This window comes from Pseudophryne corroboree, chromosome 9 (genome assembly GCF_028390025.1).
Source record: "Pseudophryne corroboree isolate aPseCor3 chromosome 9, aPseCor3.hap2, whole genome shotgun sequence".
Classification (NCBI taxonomy): domain Eukaryota; kingdom Metazoa; phylum Chordata; class Amphibia; order Anura; family Myobatrachidae; genus Pseudophryne; species Pseudophryne corroboree.
In genome coordinates, this window is record NC_086452.1 from 412357577 (window position 1) to 412382625 (window position 25049).

Genomic DNA, 25049 nt, shown 5'->3' on the forward strand with positions numbered 1-25049 from the left:
TGGGCTCCACAGGGAATGACATTGGGGATGTACTAAAAGTAGTTCCTTATGGGAGGGGATGCACAATAGTGGGCACAAGAACCCGGCGTCCAAAGGAAGCATCCTGGTAGGCGGAAGTATCGAAGGCATAGAACCTTATGAACGTGTTCACTGAGGACCACGTAGCCGCCTTGCACAATTGTTCAATGGTCGCACCACGGCGGGCCGCGCAAGAAGGTCCAACCGACCGAGTAGAATGGGCCTTTATGGTAGCAGGAGCAGGAAAGCCAGCCTGTACATAAGCATGTGCAATCACCATTCTAATCCATCTGGCCAGGGTCTGCTTGTGAGCAGGCCAGCCACCTTTGTGAAAACCAAACAGAACAAAGAGAGAATACGACTTCCTGATGAAGGCAGGTCTCTTCACATAGATTCGGAGAGCCCGTACCACATCCAAAGACGCTCTTTGGAAGACAAATCAGGAGAGGCAAAGGCCGGAACCACAATCTCCTGATTAAGGTGGAAAGAAGACACCACCTTAGGTAAATACCCGGGACGTGTTCTAAGAACCTCCTGATCACGGTGAAAAATCAGATATGGTGACCTACAAGACAAGGCACCCAAATCCGACACTCTTCTAGCAGAGGCAATAGCCAGCAGAAACAATACCTTAAGAGAAAGCCACTTAAAGTCTGCAGATTCAAGAGGCTCAAACGAAGACCCTTGCAACGCCTCCAAAACCACCGACAAGTCCCAAGGGGCCACAGGCGGGATATAGGGAGGTTGAATCCGTAACACACCCTGAGTGAACGTATGTACATCAGGTAAAGTCGCAATTTTTCTCTGGAACCAAACCGACAAGGCAGAAATATGAACCTTGATGGAGGCCAGACGAAGGCCCAAGTCTAGGCCCTGTTGTAGAAAGGCCAAAAATTGGCCGTACTAAACTTGTAAGTGTCACGATTGTTAGATGCGCACCAAGCAAAGAAAGAATTCCAGACCTTAGGTAAATCCGAGAAGAAGCCGGTTTCCGGGCCTCCAGAATGTTTATCGGGAGGAGAGACTCCTCTTTGGTCCACCGACCCTGAAGGGAGTGTTGCTCCAATACCACGCCCCAACCTCTCAGACTGGCATCCGTCGTCAGAAGGACCCAGTTGGAGATCCAAAAGGGACGACCCCTGCTCAATCGTTGGTCCTGAAGTGACAGAAGGACCTCCGGAGACAAGGAGATCATTTGAGACTTGATCCGGTGAGGCAGGTCGTCCCACTTGGCAAGAATTAGCTTCTGCAGAGGGCGGGAATGGAATTGAGTGAACTCCACCATGTCGAAAGCAGACACCATAAAATCTAGCACTTGCATTGCCGAATGTATCGACACTTGCGGACGAGATAGGAAGCATCGAATCCTGTCCTGAATCTTCAGGACTTTCTCCTGAGACAAGAACAACCGCTGGTTGTGAGTGTCCAACAACGCCCCCAGGTGCACCACGCTCTGAGCAGGGACCAGGGAAGATTTCTTCCAGTTTATAAGCCACCCGTGGGCTTGCAGAAACTGGATAGTCAGATCCTGGCGTAAGAGAATTTCTGGGGAATTTGCCAGGATCAACAAATCGTCCAGGTACGGTAGGATCCTGACCCCTTGACGGCGGAGTACAGCCGTCTTTACTGCCATGACCTTGGTGAAAACTCGCGGAGCCGTAGTCAAACCAAAAGGTAACGCCCGAAATTGGTAATGGAGGTTGCCAACCGAAAACCTCAGGTATTGCTGATGCGACACTGCTATGGAAATATGCAGGTAAGCATCCTGTATGTCCAGGGAGACCATATAATCCCACAGGTTCCAATGCCAGAACAATAGAGCAAAGAGTTTCCATACGAAACTTGGAAACCCTCACAAATTTGTTCAAGGACTTGAGGTTGAGAATGGGCTGGGAGGACCCGTTCGGTTTCGGGACTAGGAACAGAGGCGAATAGTACCCCTTGTCTCTCTGAGCCAGAGGCACCTGTACTACCACTCCTGTGTTCAGGAGGGACTGTACCACGAAATTAAGAGTTTTTGCCTTCACCTGATCCGAAGGGACGTCTGTCAGGCAAAATCGATGAGGGGGACGATGCTTGAAGGATACGGCGTAACCTCGAGTGACGACTTTCCGTTCCCGTTATGCGGCAGGCTTGTCAGTTTTGGAAGCAGGCTGACGGGCAGCACAGGCCCGTTTGGGTTTGGGCTTATTGTGTTTGGAAGTGCGAATCTGTTTTGGGTACACCTGACCTTTTGCTTTCCCTGAAGGACGAAAGGAGCGAAATGGAGTACTCTTAGCCTTCGGCACCGAAGGAGCAGTACTAGGTAGACATGCCGTTTTAGCAGAAGCTTAGTCAGCCACTATCTTGTTGAGGTCTTCTCCGAAAAGAATGACTCCCTTAAACGGGAGTACACAGAGTCCAGATCCACAGACCAGGGCCGTAACCAGAGAATCCGGCGAGCCAAAATGGACAAGGTAGAAGCCTTGGCCGCCAGAATACCGGCATCAGAAGCCGCCTCCTTAATGTAATGAGAAGCTGTGACAATATAAGACAGACATTGTCTAGCATAATCAGAAGCGTTGGAAGGCAACTCCGCCTCCAGCTCCTGAGCCCACGCTTCAACAGGCTCTGCAGCCCATGTTGCTGCAATGGTGGGCCTATGCGAAGCACCAGTTAGGGTGTAAATTGCCCTTAAACAACCCTCCACACGCTTATCTATCGGTTCTTTCAGAGACGTGACGGTAGTTACCGGCAGAGCTGAGGATACCACCAGCCTCGCCACCTGCGAATCCAATGGCGGGGGGGGTTTCACAATTTTTACTTAGCTCCGCTGCGAGGGGATAGCGAGCCAGCATCTTCTTGTGAGGCATGAATTTCTGTCCTGGATTTTCCCAGGATTCCTGACGTATTTCAACTAAATGGTCAGAATGAGGTAAAATAAGATTTTAACCTACCGGTAAATCTTTTTCTCGTAGTCCGTAGAGGATGCTGGGGACTCCGTAAGGACCATGGGGATAGACGGGCTCTGCAGGAGACATGGGCACTTTAAGAAAGAACTTTAGGTATGGGTGTGCACTGGCTCCTCCCTCTATGCCCCTCCTCCAGACCTCAGTTAGAGAAACTGTGCCCAGAGGAGACGGACAGTAAGAGGAAAGGATTTTTGTTAATCCAAGGGCAAGATTCATACCAGCCCACACCATTCACACCGTATAGCTTGTGTTATATATGAACCAGTTAACAGTATGAAACAACACAGCATCAGTTCGAAACCGATGAAAACTATAACATAACCCTTTTGTAAGCAAAACTATATACAAGTCTTGCAGAAGTAGTCTGCACTAGGGACGGGCGCCCAGCATCCTCTACGGACTACGAGAAAAAGATTTACCGGTAGGTTTAAAATCTTATTTTCTGTTACGTCCTAGAGGATGCTGGGGACTCCGTAAGGACCATGGGGATTATACCAAAGCTTCCAAACGGGCGGGAGAGTGCGGATGACTCTGCAACACCGATTGAGCAAATAGGAGGTCCTCCTCAGCCAGGGTATCAAACTTATAGAACTTTGCAAAGGTGTTTGAACCCGACCAAGTAGCAGCTCGACAAAGTTGTAATGCCGAGACGCCTCGGGCAGCCGCCCAAGAAGAGCCCACCTTCCTAGTGGAATGGGCCTTAACCGATTTTGGCAACGGCAATCCAGCCGTAGAATAAGCCTGCTGAATCGTGTTACAGATCCAGCGAGCAATAGTCTGTTTTGAAGCAGGAGCGCCAACCTTGTTGGCTGCATACAGAACAAACAGTGCTTCTGTTTTTCTGACCCGAGCCGTTCTAGCCACGTACATTTTCAAAGCCCTGACCACATCAAGGGACTTGGAATCCTCCAAATCTCGCGTAGCCACAGGCACCACAATAGGTTGGTTCATATGAAAAGATGACACCACCTTCGGCAAAAATTGAGAACGGGTCCGCAATTCCGCTCTATCCATATGGAAAACCAGATAGGGGCTTTTATGAGACAAAGCCGCCAATTCCGAAACTCGCCTAGCCGAAGCCAAGGCTAACAACATGACCACCTTCCAAGTGAGATATTTTAACTCCACCGTTTTAAGTGGTTCAAACCAGTGCGACTTAAGGAAACTCAACACCACGTTAAGGTCCCAAGGCGCCACCGGAGGTACAAAAGGAGGCTGAATATGCAGCACTCCCTTCACAAAAAGTCTGTACTTCTGGGAGAGAAACCAATTCCTTCTGAAAGAAAATGGATAAGGCCGAAATCTGAACCTTAATGGAGCCTAACTTTAGGCCCAAATTCACTACAGTTTCTAGGAAGTGAAGGAAACGGTCCAGATGGAATTCTTCCGTAGGAGCATTCCTGGCCTCACACCAAGAAACATACTTTCGCCATATACGGTGATAATGTTTAGCTGTCACGTCCTTCCTAGCCTTTATCAGAGTAGGAATGACTTCCACGGAATGCCCTTTTCCGCTAGGATCCGGCGTTCAACCGCCATGCCGTCAAACGCAGCCGCGGTAAGTCTTAGAACAGACAGGGCCCCTGTTGCAGCAGGTCCTGTCTTAGAGGAAGAGGCCACGGATATTCTGTGAGCATCTCCTGCAGATCCAGATACCAGGCCCTTCGCGGCCAATCTGGAACAATGAGAATTGTCTGTACTCCTCTTTTTCTTATTATTCTCAACACCTTTGGGATGAGAGGGAGAGGAGGAAACACATAGACCGACTGGAACACCCACGGTGTCACTAGCGCGTCCACAGCCACTGCCTGAGGGTCTCTTGACCTGGCGCAATACCTCTGTAGCTTTTTGTTGAGGCGGGACGCCATCATGTCTATCTGTGGCAGTCCCCACTGACTTGCAATCTGTGCGAAGACTTCCTGATAAAGTCCCCACTCTCCTGGATGCAGGTCGTGTCTGCTGAGGAAGTCTGCTTCCCAGTTGTCCACTCCCGGAATGAACACTGCTGACAGTGCGCTTACATGATTTTCCGCCCAGCGAAGAATCCTGGTGACTTCCGCCATTGCCACTCTGCTCCTTGTGCCGCTTTGGCGGTTTACATGAGCCACTGCGGTGATGTTGTCTGACTGGATCAGAACCGGTAGGTCGCGAAGCAAGGTCTCCGCTTGGCCCTCAGCTCCAGGACGTTGATGTGAAGACAAGTCTCTTGACTTGACCAAAGACCTTGGAAGTTTCTTCCCTGTGTGACTGCTCCCCAACCTCGGAGGCTCGCGTCCGTGGTTACCAGAATCCAGTCCTGAATGCCGAACCTGCGACCCTCTAGAAAGTGAGCACTCTGTAACCACCACAGGAGAGATACCCTGGCCCTGGGGGACAGGGTGATTAGCTGATGAATCTGTAGATGTGACCCGGACCATTTGTCTAGTATGTCCCATTGAAAAGTCCTCGCATGGAACCTGCCGAAGGGAATGGCCTCGTAAGATGCCACCATCTTCCCCAGGACCCGAGTGCAGTGATGCACTGACACCTGTTTTGGCTTCAATAGGTTTCTGACCAGAGTCATAAGTTCCTGGGCCTTTTCTATCGGAAGATAAACCCTTTTCTGGTCCGTATCCAGAATCATGCCTAAAAAGGTCAGACGAGTCGTAGGAACCAACTGTGACTTCGGGATATTGAGAATCCAGCTGTGTTGCTGTAACACCTTCAGTGAAAGTGACACGCTGTTCAGCAACTGCTCTCGTGATCTCGCTTTTATGAGGAGATCGTCCAAGTACGGGATAATTGTGACACCCTGCTTGCGCAGGAGCACCATCATTTCCGCCATTACCTTGGTGAAAATCCTCGGGGCCGTGGAAAGCCCAAACGGCAACGTCTGAAATTGGTAATGACAATCCTGTACCACAAATCTCAGGGCCTGATGAGGTGGATATATGGGAACATGAAGGTATGCATCCTTTATGTCCAGGGATACCATAAAATCCCCCCCTTCTAGGCTGGCGATGACCGCTCTGAGCGATTCCATCTTGAACTTGAACCTTTTCAAGTATAGGTTCAGGGATTTTAAATTTAAAATGGGTCTGACCGAACCGTCCGGTTTCGGGACTACAAACAGGGTTGAGTAATATCCCCTCCCTTGTTGAAGTAGGGGAACTTTGACCACCACCTGTTGAAGATACAATTTGTGAATTGCATTTAACATTATCTCCCTTTCCTGGGGAGAAGCCGGTAGGGCCGATTTGAAAAATCGGCGAGGAGGCACCTCTTCGAATTCCAGCATGTAACCCTGGGAAACAATTTCTATTGCCCAGGGATCCACCTGCGAGTGAACCCAGATGTGGCTGAAAACTCGAAGACGTGCCCCCACTGGGGCGGACTCCCTTAGCGGAGCCCCAGCGTCATGCGGTGGATTTAGTAGAGGCCGGGGAGGACTTCTGTTCCTGGGAACTAGCTGTGTTTTGCAGCTTTTTTCCTCTGCCCTTTCCTCTGGCAAGAAAGGACGCACCTCGTACTCTCTTGTTTCTCTGTGACCGAAAGGACTGCATTTGATAATGTGGCGCTTTCTTAGGTTGTGAGGGAATATAAGGCAAAAAATTTGATTTACCTGCCGTAGCTGTGGAGACCAGGTCTGAGAGACCTTCCCCAAACAATTCCTCACCCCTGTAAGGCAAAACCTCCATATGCCTCTTTGAGTCGGCATCACCTGTCCATTGCCGGGTCCATAGGACTCGTCTAGCCGAAATCGACATAGCGTTGACTCTAGAACCCAGTAGACCAATGTCTCGTTGAGCATCTCTCATATATAAGACAGCATCTTTAATATGTCCTAGGGTCAATAAAATGGTATCCTTATCCAGGGTATCAATCTCCGTCGATAAGGTATCTGTCCACGCAATTACAGCGCTACAAACCCAAGCCGACGCTATCGCCGGTCTGATTAAGGTACCAGAATGTGCGTAAATGGACTTCAAGGTAACATCCTGCTTGCGATCAGCAGGATCCCTGAGGGTAGCCGTATCTTGGGATGGCAGCGCTACCTTTTTAGATAGGCGTGTCAACGCTTTGTCCACCTTAGGGGAGGATTCCCACCATATCCTGTCCTTTGCCGGGAAAGGATACGCCATAAGAATCCTTTTGGGAATCTGCAGTTTCTTGTCTGGAGATTCCCACGCTTTTTCACAGAACTCGTTCAGCTCATGAGAGGGGGGAAAGGTTACCTCAGCTTTCTTTCCCTTAAACATGTGTACCCTCGTGTCAGGGACAGAGGGGTCATCAGTGATATGCAGTACATCCTTTATTGTAATAATCATATATCGAATACTTTTAGCCAATTTTGGCTGTAACTTTGCATCATCGTAGTCGACACTGGAGTCAGAATCCGTGTCGGTATCAGTGTCTACTATTTGGGATAGTGGGCGCTTTTGAGACCCAGAAGGTCCCTGCGACATAGGGACAGGCAGGTGTTGACTCCCTGCCTGTTCCCTAGCCTCAGCTTTGTCCAATCTTTTGTGCAATAAATTCACATCAGCACTTAAAACATTCCACATATCCATATCCATCCAGTCAGGTATCGGCGTTGTCGACGGAGACACCACATTCATTTGCTCCACCTCCTCCCTAGGAGAGCCTTCTACCTCAGACATGTCGATACACGCGTACCGACACACCACACACTCTGGGAATCCTCTTATCTGAAGACAGTTCCCCCACAAGGCCCTTTGGAGAGACAGAGAGAGAGTATGCCAGCACACACCCAGCGCCAATGACCCACAATATGTTTACCCAGATAGCGCTGTAATCATGTATTTTGCTCCAAATGATGTGCCCCCCCCCCCCTTCTTTAAAACCCTCTCTCACCGTGTAAGCAGGGGAGAGTCCGGGGAGCTTCCTCTCAGCGCTGTGCTGTGGAGAAAATGGCGCCTGTGAGTGCTGAGGAACAAGCTCCGCCCCCTCAGCGGAGCGGCGGGCTGGTCCCGCTAAAATATTGAAAAAACTGGCGGGGGCTCTTATATATACAGTGCCCAGCCCGTATATATACATTTTTGCCAGAGATTGAGGTTCATATTGCTGCCCAGGGTGCCCCCCCTGCGCCCTTACAGTGTCTGCCTGTGTGTGTCTGTGTGGGAGCAATGGCGCACAGCGCTACCTCACTGAAGATCTGAAGTCTTCTGCCGCCTCAGAAGTCTTCTTTCTTCTCATACTCACCCGGCTTCTATCTTCCAGCTCTGCGAGGAGGACGGCGGCGCGGCTCTGGGACGGACGGCGAGGGTGAGACCTGCGTACCGATCCCTCTGGAGCTAATGGTGTCCAGTAGCCTAAGAAACAGAGCCTAACATTAAAGTAGGTCTGTTTCTCTCCCCTCAGTCCCTCGATGCAGGGAGTCTGTTGCCAGTAGGCTCCCTGAAAATAAAAAAACCTAACAAAATACTTTCTTTTCAGGATACTCAGTAGAGCTCCCTGTAATGCACCCAGTCTCCTCTGGGCACAGTAATAAACTGAGGTCTGAAGGAGGGGCATAGAGGGAGGAGCCAGTGCACACCCATACCTAAAGTTCTTTCTTAAAGTGCCCATGTCTCCTGCGGAGCCCGTCTATCCCCATGGTCCTTACGGAGTCCCCAGCATCCTCTAGGACGTAAGAGAAAACTTGTTTTACCACTTTGTGACGTTTAAACCTGTCCGGGTTCTTAGGGGCAGCATCAGGCTCCGGGTCATCAGTAATTTAAAGAATGGTCCTGATAGCCTCCAACAAGTCAGGAACATCCACCTGTGAAACAGATTCCCCATCAGAAGCGTTGGGATCAGAATCTGTGGGGTCAGTATAAACGCCATCCTCATCAGACGAGGAATCTGGGACGTTGGTGGATTGTGAGGAAGTAATGGCCCGCTTAAAGGACCCCTTGGTCTTAGGCGGGCGAGGGTTAGACTTCTGAGTAGTCAGTGATAGGTTCAATTGCTGTAACTGAGCAGACAGTTGATCTGCCCATGGCGAACCATAAGCGGTTGTACCGGCACAGGAGGTCCCATAGGGGGCGTTAGTCTAGTTACCAGCGTATTGAATAGCGTGGAGAAGGTAGCCCAAGGTGGGTCATTTTGAACCCCCATTGCTACAGTCCCACTTGGGGGTCAGGATCCCCCAGAACCTGAACCCTCAGCTGCTATGTTTTCCTCAAACGTGTCTGCAGTGTCACCACCACGCAATGTGGGATCAGCCCCAGCACCATTGCCCTTTGTAGCTGACATATCCGAAAGCTCAATGCAAGGCAACACAGTACAATATCAGCAGCACAATACCGGACAAGAACCCCCTGTGTAGTGTATCAGCACAAACAGGGAATTCAAGAGGTATATCGTGACTAAAAATCACAGACACACACTGAGTATATCCTGTGAACTACCAATATTAAATGATAAACCTGACGCACTTAGCCCCCTTAGGTTATAGAATATAGGCATAGCAATCTGAATGAGATACACGAAATGGAGGTCACACAGCAGCTATATACACACACACAGTCACATTGTACAATGCAGAAATTATGACATGCAATAAAACTGCACTGGACTAGAAATACAGAGTAGTACTCCAGCTGAAAGGATATGTCCTTATATTCTTTAAAGTACTATGTACAGCTATACAGTCAATAGATATAACAATGCACAGTAAAGACTGGATGTATATCACAGGGTACTTGTACTATATAACCCTGACTAAATGCACTCTTTCTTAACTAACACAGTCAGCAGACATGTAGAATACTTGTGTCCTGTAAAATGCACAGCGCTGACAGGCAGGCGGCTTTACAGATAAGGATTTGCCCAAACAGTCCCAGGATCAGCTCAGCTTGTCCTAATGGCGCCCAAACGCTGACAGGGAGTGAGGGAGAGAGAGATATGCAGCTCCAGGGCGGGAACATTTACTCTAAATGGTGCCCTGGAGCTGGGGCTACAGGTCAAAGCCTTATCCCCCTCCTGGACTTCACCACCGGGTATTCTGGGCTTATATAAACGGTTTATGAGAGAAAAAACGACCTGTGCCCATGCCCTGGTGGCCTAGTGGGGTCCCTTTACTACCACAGTGTCCACGCCAGCGGGATAGCGATTTACAGCGGGTCCCACCGGGGGGACCCACTTACCTCCTCCCTGAGTGCGGCCACGCGATCCAGGAGAACAGCGGTTGTGTGTGTGACTAACAGGAAGAAAACCGGAGCCTCCGCTGTAAGTACCCGGCAACCAGGGCGCGGGAGTATACATCGCCGCTGGGGGGGGTGATGGAGCTGCAGCAGGAGATGTCTGACTGACATCTAACACAGACAGTGCCTCTGCTGCAGCCCTTGAAGTCTTCATTTTTCTTTTAAAAGCTTTTTCTCAGGGCTGCTGGAGCAGCCCCCTGTTGTATGCCTGCTTACTGCATGGCACCAACTACAAAACTGAGCTCCTGTGCACGGAGGCGGGGTGTAAAAAGGGGACTCTGTCTGCCGTAGTGTGTAAAAAGGGGCTCTACATGGTGTAGTGGCGCTACTGTGTGGCGTAATTTGAATAATGGAGACTACTGTGCACCGTAATATGAATTGGTATTATTTTGTGGCCACACCCCTTCCCCATGAAGCCGCTCCCCTATTTTTTTTTTGGCGCGCACTGCCCTTATATTCCGCAAGGGGGGGGGCGATGCCGTCTTTTGCACACAGCGCTAAAATGTCTAGTTACGGCACTGGGATCAAGGTAGGCTTTCTTCAATCAGGTAGATTGGAATACACTCTGCAGTTATAGGATACAGTCCTGTTTGTGGAGGTCATTCAGATCTGATCGCTGGGCTGCCTAGTCAGATAGTCGCTGCCTACAGGGGGAGTGTATTTTCGCTGTGCAAGTGTGCGAACGCATGTGTAGCAGAGCTCCTAAAAATCAGTTTGTGCAGTCTCTGCGCAGCCCAGGACTTAAGGCCCGTACACACTGGTCGATATATCGGCCGTTCTCTTGAACGGCCGATATATATCGCGGGAGCGTTGGCCAGTGTGTACGGCCGATACGTCTGTGAACTCCGTCGTTCACAGACGTATCGCGTCGGCCGCGCAGCACAGCCGACGGCCAATATATCTACCGATATATTGGCACGTCGCTGTGTGTGTACGGGGCGGTCGGCCGACCGCCCGTACACATGCTGCGGCGGCCGGCGGTGATTGACAGCTGAACTGGGCGGGCGTGTGTACACGCCCGCCCAGTTCATGACGTCAGTCCCCGACGGATCGGGCAGTGTGTATGCTGAACACACTGCCCGATCCGTCCATAAATATATCTGCAGATCAATTGATCTGCAGATATATCTACTAGTGTGTACCCACCTTTACTCTTCCAGTGCTATTGAATCCTGCTGATCGGGGCCGAAGCTGACGTCAGACACCCTCCTTCAAAACACGTGGGCACTCCTGTGTTTTTCCGGACATTCCTTGAAAACAGTCAGTTGCCATCCTGTCAAATCACCTTGCGAACGCTCGTGCGAATGGATCCTTCGCACCATCCTGTCGCCGACTGTAGCTATCTGACCCGCGTGCGCATTGCGGCTCAGCCGCATGCGCAGTTCGGATCTGATCGTCCGCTGTGAGAAAACGCGCAGCAGCGATCAGATCTGAATGAACCCCCGTGTGCGGAACTCCAAAGTACGAAACCTCCAATAGTTCCAAAACGAAGGATAAAACGAGTGTTCTGTATGCAGTCTCCTTACGGAACATTATATAAGAATTGATTCAAGTCAGTGAATTCACTTGGGCAGCAAGGGAGCTCAGTATAAATCAGTGGTTTCCAAACTTTTTTGAATCACGGCGCCCTAGAATATCAGAATTTTTTTCACGGCACCCCTAGGCCAAAAATTTCTTATTGAGAAATTTAGAAAGAAATATTACATTAAGTAGATCGCGTTTATATGTCATCCTTAGGGTCAGTTGTGTGGTGAGGGACAAGATTTGCTTCTGTTTGGCCACATATTTTATGACTGGCAGCCACCAGCACTGGTTTTGACTATTATATTGACCATGAATAATTTGAATTGGTCCTGGACCTCCAACCCAGGGCACCCCTGCAAGTGTCCCGAGGCACCCCAGGGAGCCACGGCACACAGTTTGGGAACCTCTGGTATAAATGGTTTTCTGATTGAGCAGATACTGCTAGACTTATCTCTTTTGAATACCTTGGTCTGATAGAAGATCAGATAATCTTATTTCAAAGCAATGAATACAACTGTATCCAGACTTGTTGCAGCAAGTAAAAGCTTACATGCAATGACAATCCGGCATGCCCCCATTTCACACTATGCCTGATATGCCATAGAAAATTCCCTGTTCACATTTGCCATAGAGCCCAACCACACTGGCTATGTTCCCCCAGAACAGATAGCGTCATGTTAGAGACATGTTGCCATGTAAATGAATTAATGCGAAAGAGCAACTTTCCTTGGACGACCAGAGACACATTAATGAGCCCTACACACTTAGCAATGTTACCGATTTTATTGACCAACGATATTATGGATGGTCGATTTTGCCACCAAACTGGACGATACATCGATGGTCAGTTTGGACGATATGAGAGTACATACATCTATATCATCCAAATAGACTTGCATGTATTAAGGGCCCTACACACTGGTTGATACCAGTGAAAGATACGAACGAGATACCGTTCATATCTTTCAGTGTGGAGGCACCAGCGATGAACGATGCGCGGCCCCGCGCTCGCTCATCACTTGTGAATGCAGGCCAATATGGACGATCTCGTCCATATTTGCATGCACTGCTATGGAGCTGGGTGACGAGGGGAGTGAAGAAACTTCACTCCCCCCGTCACCATGTCGCCCGTCTGCCGTATCGGCGGTCGGGCAGCTCGGCGGCGGGTCGCCCAGTCTGTAGGGCCCTTTAATAAGGACAGATCAACGATGAACGATCGCGGCCGGGCATCGTTCATTGTTGATGCATACGCACTGACCGATATGAACAATTTATCCTTCATTTTTGAACAATATTGTTCATATCGATCATTGTTATCGTCAAGTGTATAGGGCCCTTAAATCGTACATACAGGACTACCCTCTGAATGGGACTGCAGGCAGCTACCAGAACAGTGACTAATGAATGAAACACACGCACAAATATGGTAATGTGCACAGAATTTACACTTCAGTAACTGGAATACCATTGATTGTACTGCAGGCAGCATGTTCTAGTAATGGGATACAGAGCATTGTATTGCACAGTGCAGCATGGCATACATATCATTACATGTCCTATATAGCAATGTGAGGCACCTGCTGTATACCCTGAATGATATAACTGGGCCAGTGACCTGCACCGTATACATGAAGCAAGTGCTAGGCCCAGCATAAGTATGATTAATGGGAACCCCGCTAGAGCCGCGGTCGCCGCCCCATCACACGGCCAGGAAGTGCCGCCTATGCCCGGGCGGGCGGTAGCGCGACGCCGAGGCTCTGCGGCCTAGCTGACGCCGGCCGGTCTCCGGCTAGTGAGCGCCAGAGCGGGGAGGCCGGGGCTGCTCAGGCCGTGTCAGTGTGCCGCCAGTGACAGGGCCTATACTTACCGTCAGTGACGGCTCCCATGTCGGCGGCGAGTAGTGAGGTCAGACTCCCACAATGCAGCAGCCGGGGACAGGCAGCATGGAGGCCGCACTCCTCACCGCCCCGCTCTCCATATAGCCGCTCCCCCCCACCCTGCCCCCCGGAGCACAGGCACCCCGACCCCCAGGTGAGTGCGACACAACCGGGAACATGGCTGTACCACTGGAGGGGGCTGGGGGCAGAGTCCTGGGGAGCACACACACAGGTCTCATTACTAGGGGACACATTACCTATGTGTGTGTACATGTTTTTTATATATATATATATATATATATATATATATATATATATATATATATCTCTATCTATCTCTCTCTCTATCTATCTATCTATTAGGACGAACAATGTACATACTGTGCTCTATACATACACCTACATAGGTATGTCTGTCTTGCAAAGATCAGCTGTGTGCATATTGATGACAATCACTATGAGTGTAATGTAGATAAAATGTGTGTTACACACTGTATTCACATATTGTTAAACAGCATGGCAAATATTCAGTGTATACAGAGAACAGCGATCTGATTACGGGTAAAGGTACAAGAACCTATACCAATGACAAGCAGAAATATGCAGCATTCACATGACCCTGTGTGTGTGTCTATAATATATATATATATATATATATATATATATATATATATATATATATATATAATGTGTTCCCATAATTTCCTACACATTGGCTCAACACCATCCCCTAAAAGCGCACACCCATTACCCACAGAGCATAGTGAATGTCATATACCTCCCAACATGGGTCTTCAACCTGCGGCCTAACTAAACATTCCAGCATGCTCTATCTCACTTTTGGCATGCTTTAATAGCAAAGCTGTGGTAGGGTATGCTGGGATGTGTAGTTCCACAGCAGCTGGAGGGTCGCAGGTTGAAGACCCATGCTCTAGCCTGATCAGTACGGTGACACAGAGCCCCCAAACCGGGACAGTTGGGAGGTAATACAGTATATTACAATTACAGTGATTTCAGTACATGTATCATACATTGTCTTTATTCACACCAAAATAGGCCTAAACAGATGGTTATTGTTTAGGAGTAATGTGATTTTTATTTGTCAGGGATACATGAGCTGTATCTGTACATTTAGAGGTAATAACTCTTATACTTTGGGCTACAGCATCACCTAGTTTACCCCCATTATTTGGAAGCGCCCTTCCTCCGAGATACCAATATAATTTGTTTTCCCAAAATGAAGCTCCATTATGACATTGCTGTTTTCCCTGCAGAGCAGACATTCCTGCCAACAGACTTTAGGGAATTGTGATTCCTTCTGGAATGTTGCTCATTGCACAACTGAGGCACCAGTACTTGTCAGGGGTCCCTCTGAACGATTATATATAATCACTTGTAGCGAGTGTCTCAAAAACTTACACAATGGGGGTCATTCCGAGTTGTTCGCTCACAAGCTGCTTTTAGCAGCTTTGCACACGCTAAGCCGCCGCCTACTGGGAGTGAATCTTAGCTTATCAAAATTGCGAACGAAAGATTAGCAGAATTGCGAATAGACACTACTTAGCAGTTTCTGAGTCGCTCCACACTTACTCGGCATCTGCGATCAGTTCAGTCAGTTTCGTTCCTGGTTTGACGTCACAAACACACCCAGCGTTCGCCCAGACACTCCTCCGTTTCCCCAGACACTCCCGCGTTTTTCCCAGAAACGGTAGCGTTTTTTCACCCACACCCATAAAACGGCCAGTTTCCGCCCAGAAACACCCACTTCCTGTCAATCACATTACGATCACCAGAACGAAGAAAAAACCTCGTAATGCCGTAAGTAAAATACCTAACTGCATAGCAAATTTACTTGGCGCAGTCGCACTGCGGACATTGCGCATGCGCATTAGCGACTAATCGCTCCGTTGCGAGAAAAAAATAACGAGCGAACAACTCGGAATGACCCCCAATGTCATTATTTATTGCCTCCATTAACTCTGGTTACTTCAGGAAACTGATTTTACATGTTCAGTACTTCACGAAAAGGTACAGTGTAGAGAAGTTTGTAGACGAATATGTGCTTATGTTGTTGGAAGACAATGTGACTTCTGTGCAGCATTATTTTAGTAGTGTTCGCTGTGACCTTGATTAATATTATCCTCTTGGGTGAATCAGTTTGTTTCTACGGCTATGTTTTATTCTTTAAATACCTGGTCTGCACTACTAATGGAAAGTAAAGTATGTATGTATCACGCTGTCCTTTCTGCAGGGTCAAACTACAAACAGAATAAAGAACTGGACAACTAGTGCTGTTATTGAAAACCTTTAGTAGATCAGTAGCTACGCAAACTTGCCATAGGAATGCATCATTAAAAGGTAAGTGGAAACAAGGATTTGGGATAATTCTACCTTTTTGCAAATTGAAATTCACCACCAAAATGGGCCCTCAGTTATCTGAATTTTGTGTCATCCTCAAACCCCCCCCTCTCCCCTTAACCCCAAAACACGGCATATAGTACATTATTCCTGTAATGCAGATTAGGGGAGCAAGGTTATGCAGTGCTACTTCTCAAAGTTTTCTAAGTATAACATGATCTTTTAAGGAGAGGAGTCACTAGGGTTGGTGTCACCCATTGTGGTAACTCATGGTGTCACCTTCCCCATGGACCTCCTACTGTATCACACCACACAGAATCCTTAGTTATGTTTTTGCACTAGTTTTACTTGTAACTCATAAATCACTGAATGAAGTGGCAATAGTAGTGACATAAACTACTAACAAAATTAACATTATACAGATGAAGCCTCCGTTATTATTGCTCCATCTGTCTATTTTTATATTATATCACAGTGGTCAAAGTGGGAATTTTGAAGTGGAGGTATGGAAAATTGAAAGGGGCAGTGTCCACTCGAGGGTGTACTGTGGCACACGCCGATAAAATGGGTATAGGCAATCAGAAGGGGCATGTCCTTAAAAGGCACTGGATGAGAGAGAGGACACATGGTGGTGGAAGGACTGAGGAGGACGGGGACATTGGGTGAGAGGGGGGATGCAGGGTGGGAGAAGGACATAATGGTAATTGGGACAGAGGAAGGGGGAGATGCTGGGTGGGAGAGGATGCAGGGTGAGGATTGAGACGCAGGGTCGGAGAGGATGCAGGGTGGGAGAGGACACAGGGTGAGAGGGACATGCTGGGGATTGAGAGATGCTGGGTGGGAGAGGACGCAGGGTGGGAGAGGACACAGGGTGGGAGAGGGACATGCTGGGAATTGAGAGATGCTGGGTGGGAGAGGACGCAGGGATTGAGAGATGCTGGGTGGGAGAGGACGCAGGGTGGGAGAGGGACATGCTGGGGATTGAGAGATGCTGGGTGGGAGAGGACGCAGGGTGGGAGAGGGACATGCTGGGGATTGAGAGATGCTGGGTGGGAGAGGACGCAGGGTGGGAGAGGGACATGCTGGGGATTGAGAGATGCTGGGTGGGAGAGGACGCAGGGTGGGAGAGGGACATGCTGGGGATTGAGAGATGCTGGGTGGGAGAGGACGCAGGGTGGGAGAGGGACATGCTGGGGATTGAGAGATGCTGGGTGGGAGAGGACGCAGGGTGGGAGAGGGACATGCTGGGGATTGAGAGATGCTGGGTGGGAGAGGACGCAGGGTGGGAGAGGGACATGCTGGGGATTGAGAGATGCTGGGTGGGAGAGGACGCAGGGTGGGAGAGGGACATGCTGGGGATTGAGAGATGCTGGGTGGGAGAGGACGCAGGGTGGGAGAGGGACATGCTGGGAATTGAGAGATGCTGGGTGGGAGAGGACGCAGGGTGGGAGAGGGACATGCTGGGGATTGAGAGATGCTGGGTGGGAGAGGACGCAGGGTGGGAGAGGGACATGCTGGGGATTGAGAGATGCTGGGTGGGAGAGGATGCAGGGTGGGAGGGGGAGATACTGGGGATTGTCATTTAATTTTAGTGCCTACCAGCTCCAGCGGCGGCAGGTACAGGAACCAAGCGCCTGGCTCATCTTCTGTGTGCGCCCGGCGGTGGCAGGCAGGGACGAGAGTGCCGCCAGCTGCAAAGACGAGAGCCGGGCGCACTCCACGTGGGCGCCGTGCACTCGACTCAAGTCTCCTCACTTTCTCCCTCCCAGAATGGCCTGCGGTACCGGCGTATAGAGATTGCAGCAGTACGGACCCGGCGGCGCCGCGGCGGTGAACACAAGCAGGCCAGGCGTGTGTGTAAATTACTTCGTGCCTGGGAGTGAGTGTGGGTGCGGACGTGGATGGGATTGAGGTGCGGGGTGTGCAGCTCTTTTTGGTGTCACCCCATTGAAGGGTGACACCTGGGTGCGCACCGCACCCCCGTCACGACGCCACTGCTTTTAGGTAACTTAGAGGACAGAATTATATTTATCAACACCAATTTTTTTTGGTAGTCACATTAGAGCGATTTGGGGGTAACTTTGTGATGCTGATTCCAAATATGACTTTTGCTAGATAGACTCTACTTTTTGAGATACACTGACAGTGAGCCTAATTCAGAATTCTGCGGATACTTAAGGTCCGTTCTTCGCAGCCTCCTCTTCCATCACCCAGCTGAGTAAGCGATGTTGGATCTCAGCTTGCAATGTCGGTTGCAGTGCTGGGGTCGCAGGTACATGCAAGAGGCGTCTCTTCTACTGAGATGTCTCCTGCATGTTCCCACCTTCAAATCGGACGCAAATGGCTTTGCGTTTTCGTCCATCTCTGAATCCGGTCCAGTGGCTGATCACTTATATATGGAGGGGGAATATTCTAGAATGATTGCGGAGTGAACACCTAGAATGTTCAGGTAGATTCCCATACGCACACTTTATGTCTAAGGGGCTAATTCAGACCTGATCGCTGCTGTGCGCTTTTGCACAGCGGGCGATTAGGTCTGAACTGCGCATGTGCCGCAGTGTGCATGTGTATGCCAGAGATGCTATCAGCATTTCAGCCCAGCGATCGCCTCTGCCTGATTGACAGGCAGAGGCGTTCACTGGGTGGGAGGGGGCGGGCCGGCGGCGTTTGGCCGCCGTTTTGGGGGCGCGGTCTGGGCAACGCAGGCGTTCCCAGACCGCGCAGAGGGCAGGCCGCGGTGGCTGCGCGACGTCACATGCAGCGCATCAATGCTGCACAGGTAGGGACTTACTCACCGAGTGCCATAGCATCACCGCCGTGCGATGCTATCGCACCCGTGTGGTGGGGGGAGGGCCAGACATGCGGGGCGGACTAGCCCTGTGCTGGGCGTCTCCCCGCATGTCAGGGTGGCTGATCGTAGCCGTGCAAAATTTTGCACAGCTACGATCAGGTCTGAATTAGCCCCTAAGTTCCCTGCAAATTGAGGGTATCCATTATCTCGAGAACTATAGCCAATTTTGAAAAAAACTCAGAATACGTTAAATTCATTCTAATATCCTTGGCAACTAAACAGCTTTTTTTTTTTTAATAGAACTAACTAATGTAGTTTAATTTAACAAAGCAACATAGGGGGTGATATTTGTATATGTTACAGTGCAGAAGTCTGAGTGACAGTTTTGTGATCTTGATACTGGGGTATCCAGTTTGTGACATGAACTAGTTTGGTAGAAGCCATTGACATAATGCATTAATGCCCGGTTAATGGTCATAATACTGACTTGTATAGAAAAGGTACTTGTTCCTACTGAATTAGCTGGCTGCATTCTCATGACTGTTAAGGGCCCTACACATTGGGGGTAATTCCAAGTTGATCGCAGCAGGAAATTTTTTTAGCAGTTGGGCAAAACCATGTGCACTGCAGGGGGGGCAGATATAACATTTGCAGAGAGAGTTAGATATGGGTGGGTTATTTTGTTTCTGTGCAGGGTAAATACTGGCTGCTTTATCTTTACACTGCAATTTAGATTTCAGTTTGAACACACCCCACCCAAATCTAACTCTCTCTGCACATGTTATATCTGCCTCCCCTGCAGTGACATGGTTTTGCCCAACTGCTAACAAAATTCCTGCTGCGATCAACTCAGAATTACCCCCATTGAGCGATCCGCCGCCGAGCTGCCCGATGGCGGATATGGGTGACGTGACGGGGGGAGTGAAGTTTCTTCACACCCCCCGTCACCCAGCTTCATAGAAGTGCAGGCAAATATGGACGAGATCGCCCACATTGGCCTGCATGCACAGGCGACGGGGCACCTGCGATGAACGAGCGCGGGGCCGCGCATCGTTCATCGCTGGTGCCTCCACACTGAAAGATATGAACGGTATCTTGTTCATTAATGAATGAGATCATTCATATCTTTCACTAATATTGCGCAGTGTGTAGGGCCCATTAGTCTGGCTCACAATATAGGGGGTCATTCTGACTTGATCGTAGCTGTGCTAAAGTTAGCACAGCTATGATCAATTACACTGACATGCGGGGGGACGCCCAGCACAGGTCTAGTCCACCCCGCATGTCAGGCACAGCGGCGATGCTTTTGTACTTGAAGAGTAACTCCCGGCCAGCGCAGCTCCTGCGGCTAGCCGGGAGTTACTCGTCACTGCCAGGGTCGCAGCGGCTTCGTGTGATGTCACGCAGCCACTGCGGCCTGTCCCCCCGCACGGTCCGGCCACGTCTGTGTTGGCTGGACCACGCCCACAAAACGACGGCCAAATGCCGCCGTGCCGCCCCCTCCCACCCAGCGACCGCCTCTGCCTATCAATCGAGCAAAGTCGATCGCTAGGCAACGACAGCCGTCTCGCATGCGCCGGCGCACTGCGCTGCGATGAACAGCAGCGTGCGATCAGGTCAGAATTACCCCCATAGATGCTTCCTTTGTACTGTATGTAGGTTTTTCACATAGTACATGCACAGGGTAATCAGTGGGTTTGCTGTTACAACAGCATGCTTACTCAAAAATGTCCCCTATGAATTAAACTGAACAGAAAAACTCTAGTAAGGACCAATGGATATACACATTGGGCCTGATTCAGATCCCAAAGGATCTGAGTCACATGACGAAAAGTACCGATGTTCAGTACCTTGTGCATGCGCCAGACTCGTACTGCATTGTTGGACGTGCTGTGGCTGCAGACGTCAAGTGATTGACAGTCTGCAGCCAGCAGCCAGTTCGGGGCGGCGATGGCCTCTGCTTCCCAAAACGGAGACATATCCGTGCCATTTTGGGGGAGATGCCAAGACCAGGATCTCCATCTTAAGATGGAGTTTTCCTGGCCTTCTGGTCGGAGCTGCGGTAACCAGCTTGCACAGGTGATCCGATGCTGAGTCCCGGGACACAGCCCAGAACACCCATGCATGTATGCAGGAAGCGCCTACTTATATCAGTCACCTCCTGCTGCATTACCACCTCTGTCACTTCTGAATCAGATCTTCTGATAATAAAGAAAATGAGAGTGTTGAAACTATGCAAAGTAAAATCAGAATTAAGTTTACATTTATCTTATATTTTATTTCTAGCAAATCAAAACACATCTGTGTATTTCATAAGCACATAATACAAATAACATCCTGATGTTGAACCTTAAAGAAAACATTGTCATGGTAATCAGTAAAGACCTTAGATCAATTCATACAGTATGCAAAGAGCCAGCGGTCACTCAGCATTATAAGATCAATATGTTCATTAGGGAGATATAATGCTAGGATCAGGGGGAAGTCTATATTGGTTTCCATCCAATATTTCATACCAGTTCTGTTACTTACAGGTGCTATTGAAATGTATGAAATCACTGATTGTTTTCTAATTTAAAATCAGCATTTGAGGCAGGGCCGCTGCTAGGGCAAACTATAAATTTGCACCCTCCCTCCTATATTTAATAAAGGGACAGTGCATGCTGAAGGCAAGTAAAGGGTGTGGTCTCAAGAGGAAGGGGCATGGCCACAGACTAGTACCCTTAATTCAATTACAGCACTATGTGGTACAAACTTATTCACATTATATATATATATATATATATATATATATATATATATATATATATATATATATATATATGTATGTATATATGTAGTGTCCTTCATTTATGTTAAACAGTACCGCCCCTTATTCACGTTACGCCACGCATTTGTGCCCCTTATACACAAAGCCCAAAGTAGTGCCCCTTATACACAATGCCCAAAGTAGTGCCCCTTATACACTATGGGGGTAATTCCGAGTTGATCGCAGCATCAAATTTGTTAGCAGTTGGGCAAAACCATGTGCACTGCAGGTGTGGCAGATATAACATTTGCAGAGAGAGTTAGATTTGGGTGGGGTGTGTTCAAACAAATCTAAATTGCAGTGGAAAAATAGAGCAGCCAGTATTTACCCTGCACAGAAACAAAATAACCCACCCAAATCTAACTCTCTCTGCAAATGTTATATCTGCCCCCCCTGCAGTGCACATGGTTTTACCCAACTGCTAACAAATTTGATGCTGCGATCAACTCGGAATTACCCCCAATGCCCAAAGTAGTGCCCCTTATACGCATAATGCCCACAGTAGTAGTTTTGTAAGGTGTGTGAAAAAAGCAGAAGAGGAATAAGAAAGGGGAGGCAGGAGAAGGTGAAAGGCAAGAGGAACAGTGTGTTGTGAGGGGAACAAGGGAAAAGTGGGTGTTGTTGGAAGAAAGATGGAGTACAGATATGATAGTACAAGGAGATAGAGGAGGGAGGCAGTCAGATGCTGTGTAGATAAAGGGTAGGACAGACAGATGCTGGACAGAGAAGGGGGGAGAGGGTGATGCTGGGTTGAAGGGGTGGGGACAGATGCTGGACAGAGTGAGGAGGGGGGGCAGATGCTGGACAGAGAGAGGAGGGGGGGCAGATGCTGGACAGAGAGAGAGAGGGGGGAGGCAGATGCCAGAGAGAGAGGGGGGAGGCAGATGCCAGAGAGAGAGGGGGGGGGGGAGGCAGATGCCGGACAGAGAGGGGGGGGGAGAGGCAGATGCCGGAGAGAGAGAGAGGGGGGAGGCAGATGCCGGACAGAGAGAGAGGGGGGAGGCAGATGCCGGACAGAGAGAGATGGGGGGGGGGGGGGGGAGGCAGATGCCGGACAGAGAGGGAGGAGGCAGATGCCGGACAGAGAGGGAGGAGGCAGATGCCGGACAGAGAGGGAGGAGGCAGATGCCGGACAGAGAGGGAGGAGGCAGATGCCGGACAGAGAGGGAGGAGGCAGGTGCCGGACAGAGAGGGAGGAGGCAGATGCCGGACAGAGAGGGAGGAGGCAGATGCCGGACAGAGAGGGAGGAGGCAGATGCCGGACAGAGAGGGAGGAGGCAGATGCCGGACAGAGAGGGAGGAGGCAGATGCCGGACAGAGAGGGAGGAGGCAGATGCCGGACAGAGAGGGAGGAGGCAGATGCCGGACAGAGAGAGAGGAGGCAGATGCCGGACAGAGAGAGAGGAGGCAGATGCCGGACAGAGAGAGAGGAGGCAGATGCCGGACAGAGAGAGAGGAGGCAGATGCCGGACAGAGAGAGAGGAGGCAGATGCCGGACAGAGAGAGAGGAGGCAGATTCTGGACAGAGAGAGAGAGGAGGCAGATTCTGGACAGAGAGAGAGAGAGAGGGCGGAGGCAGATGCTGGACAGAGAGAGAGGGGGAGGCAGATGCTGGATAGAGAAAGATATAGGGAGGAGGGGAGGCAGATGCTGGACAATGGACAGAGAGAGAGGGGGAGAGATGCTGGAGAGAGAGAAGGGGAGGCAGATGCTGGACAGAGAGAGAGGGGGGAGGCAGATGCTGGAGAGAGAGATAGGGAGGAGGGGAGGCAGATGCTGGACAGTGGACAGAGAGAGAGGGGGGGCAGATGCTGGAGAGAGAGAGGGGGAGGCAGATGCTGGACAGAGAGAGAGAGGGGGTAGGCAGATGCTGGACAGAGAGAGAGGGGGAAGGCAGATGCTGGACAGAGAGGGGGAGGCAGATGCTGGACACAGAGGGGGGAGGCAGATGCTGGACACAGAGAGAGGGGGGGAGGCAGATGCTGGAGAGAGAGAGAGGGGGAGGCAGATGCTGGACAGAGAGAGAGGGGGGAGGCAGATGCTGGACAGGGAGAGAGGGGGGAGGCAGATGCTGGACAGGGAGAGAGGGGGGAGGCAGATGCTGGACAGAGAGAGGGGGGAGGCAGATGCCGGACAGAGAGAGAGAGGGGGGGGGGGGAGGCAGATGCCGGACAGAGAGAGGGGGGAGGCAAATGCCGGGCAGAGAGAGGGGGAGGCAGATGCTGGACAGAGAGAGAGAGGGGGGGGAGGCAGATGCCTGGGGGGGGGGGGGGAGAGAGAGAGAGGGGGGAGGCAGATGCTGGAGAGAGAGAGAGAGGAGGCAGATGCTGGAGAGAGGGGGGGAGGCAGTTGCTGGACAGAGAGAGAGAGGGGGGAGGCAGATGCTGGACAGAGAGAGAGAGGGGGAGGCAGATGCTGGACAAAGAGAGAGAGGGGGAGGCAGATGCTGGAGGAGAGAGAGACAGATGCCGGACAGAGAGCGAGAGGGGGGAGGCAGATGCCGGACAGAGAGCGAGAGGGGGGAGGCAGATGCCGGACAGAGAGCGAGAGGGGGGAGGCAGATGCCGGACAGAGAGCGAGAGGGGGGAGGCAGATGCCGGACAGAGAGCGAGAGGGGGGAGGCAGATGCCGGACAGAGAGCGAGAGGGGGGAGGCAGATGCTGGACAGAGTGAGAGAGGGGGGAGGCAGATGCTGGACAGAGAGAGAGAGAGGGGGAGGCAGATGCTGGACAGAGAGAGAGAGAGGGGGGGGAGGCAGATGCTGGACAGAGAGAGAGGGGGGAGGCAGATGCTGGACAGAGAGAGAGAGAGAGGGGGGGAGGCAGTTGCTGGACAGAGAGAGAGAGGGGGGAGGCAGATGCTGGACAGAGAGAGAGAGGGGGAGGCAGATGCTGGACAGAGAGAGAGGGGGAGGCAGATGCTGGACAGAGAGAGAGGGGGGAGGCAGATGCTGGATAGAGAGAGAGAGAGAGGGGGGAGGCAGATGCTGGACAGAGAGAGAGAGGGGGGAGGCAGATGCTGGACAGAGAGAGAGGGGGGGAGACACAGATGCTGGACAGAGAGAGAGAGGGGGGAGACACAGATGCTGGACAGAGAGATAGAGAGGGGGAGGCAGATGCTGGACAGAGAGAGAGGGGGGAGGCAGATGCTGGACAGAGAGAGAGGGGGGAGGCAGATGCTGGGCAGAGAGAGAGAGGGGGAGGCAGATGCTGGACAAAGAGAGAGAGGGGGAGGCAGATGCTGGAGGAGAGAGAGAGACAGATGCCAGAGAGAGAGAGAGGGGGGGGAGGCAGATGCCGGACAGAGAGAGAGAGGGGGGAGGCAGATGCCGGACAGAGAGAGAGAGGGGGGAGGCAGATGCCGGACAGAGAGAGAGAGAGGGGGAGGCAGATGCTGGACAGAGTGAGAGAGGGGGGAGGCAGATGCTGGACAGAGTGAGAGAGGGGGGAGGCAGATGCTGGACAGAGTGAGAGAGAGAGGGGGAGGCAGATGCTGGACAGAGAGAGAGAGGGGGAGGCAGATGCTGGACAGAGA

General features: G+C 50.8%; 2 protein-coding genes across 5 annotated transcripts in view; one reads left to right on the plus strand and one right to left on the minus strand.

The window, feature by feature from the left end:
• The window catches only part of THOC7 (THO complex subunit 7), a 113106-nt gene that overhangs the window by 58558 nt on the left and 29499 nt on the right, over nt 1–25049 (minus strand). The window contains exon 1 of one of the 4 annotated variants that reach the window (XM_063940913.1): nt 14336–14378. The exons of 2 other annotated variants lie outside the window; for them this stretch is intronic. In XM_063940913.1, the coding sequence (XP_063796983.1) occupies nt 14336–14345 (10 nt within the window). In that variant the 5' untranslated portion in view covers nt 14346–14378. Of the gene's footprint in view, nt 1–13547; nt 13632–14335; nt 14379–25049 lie in introns of those variants that run through there. One more of the 4 variants, XM_063940915.1, reaches the window with a different exon arrangement.
• ATXN7 (ataxin 7) overlaps nt 13627–25049 on the plus strand; it is a 320951-nt gene continuing 309528 nt past the window's right edge. Inside the window, exons 1-2 of the mRNA XM_063940909.1 lie at nt 13627–13711; nt 15809–15915. The gene's annotated coding sequence lies outside the window, so the exon portion shown is untranslated. The remainder of the gene's footprint in view (nt 13712–15808; nt 15916–25049) is intronic.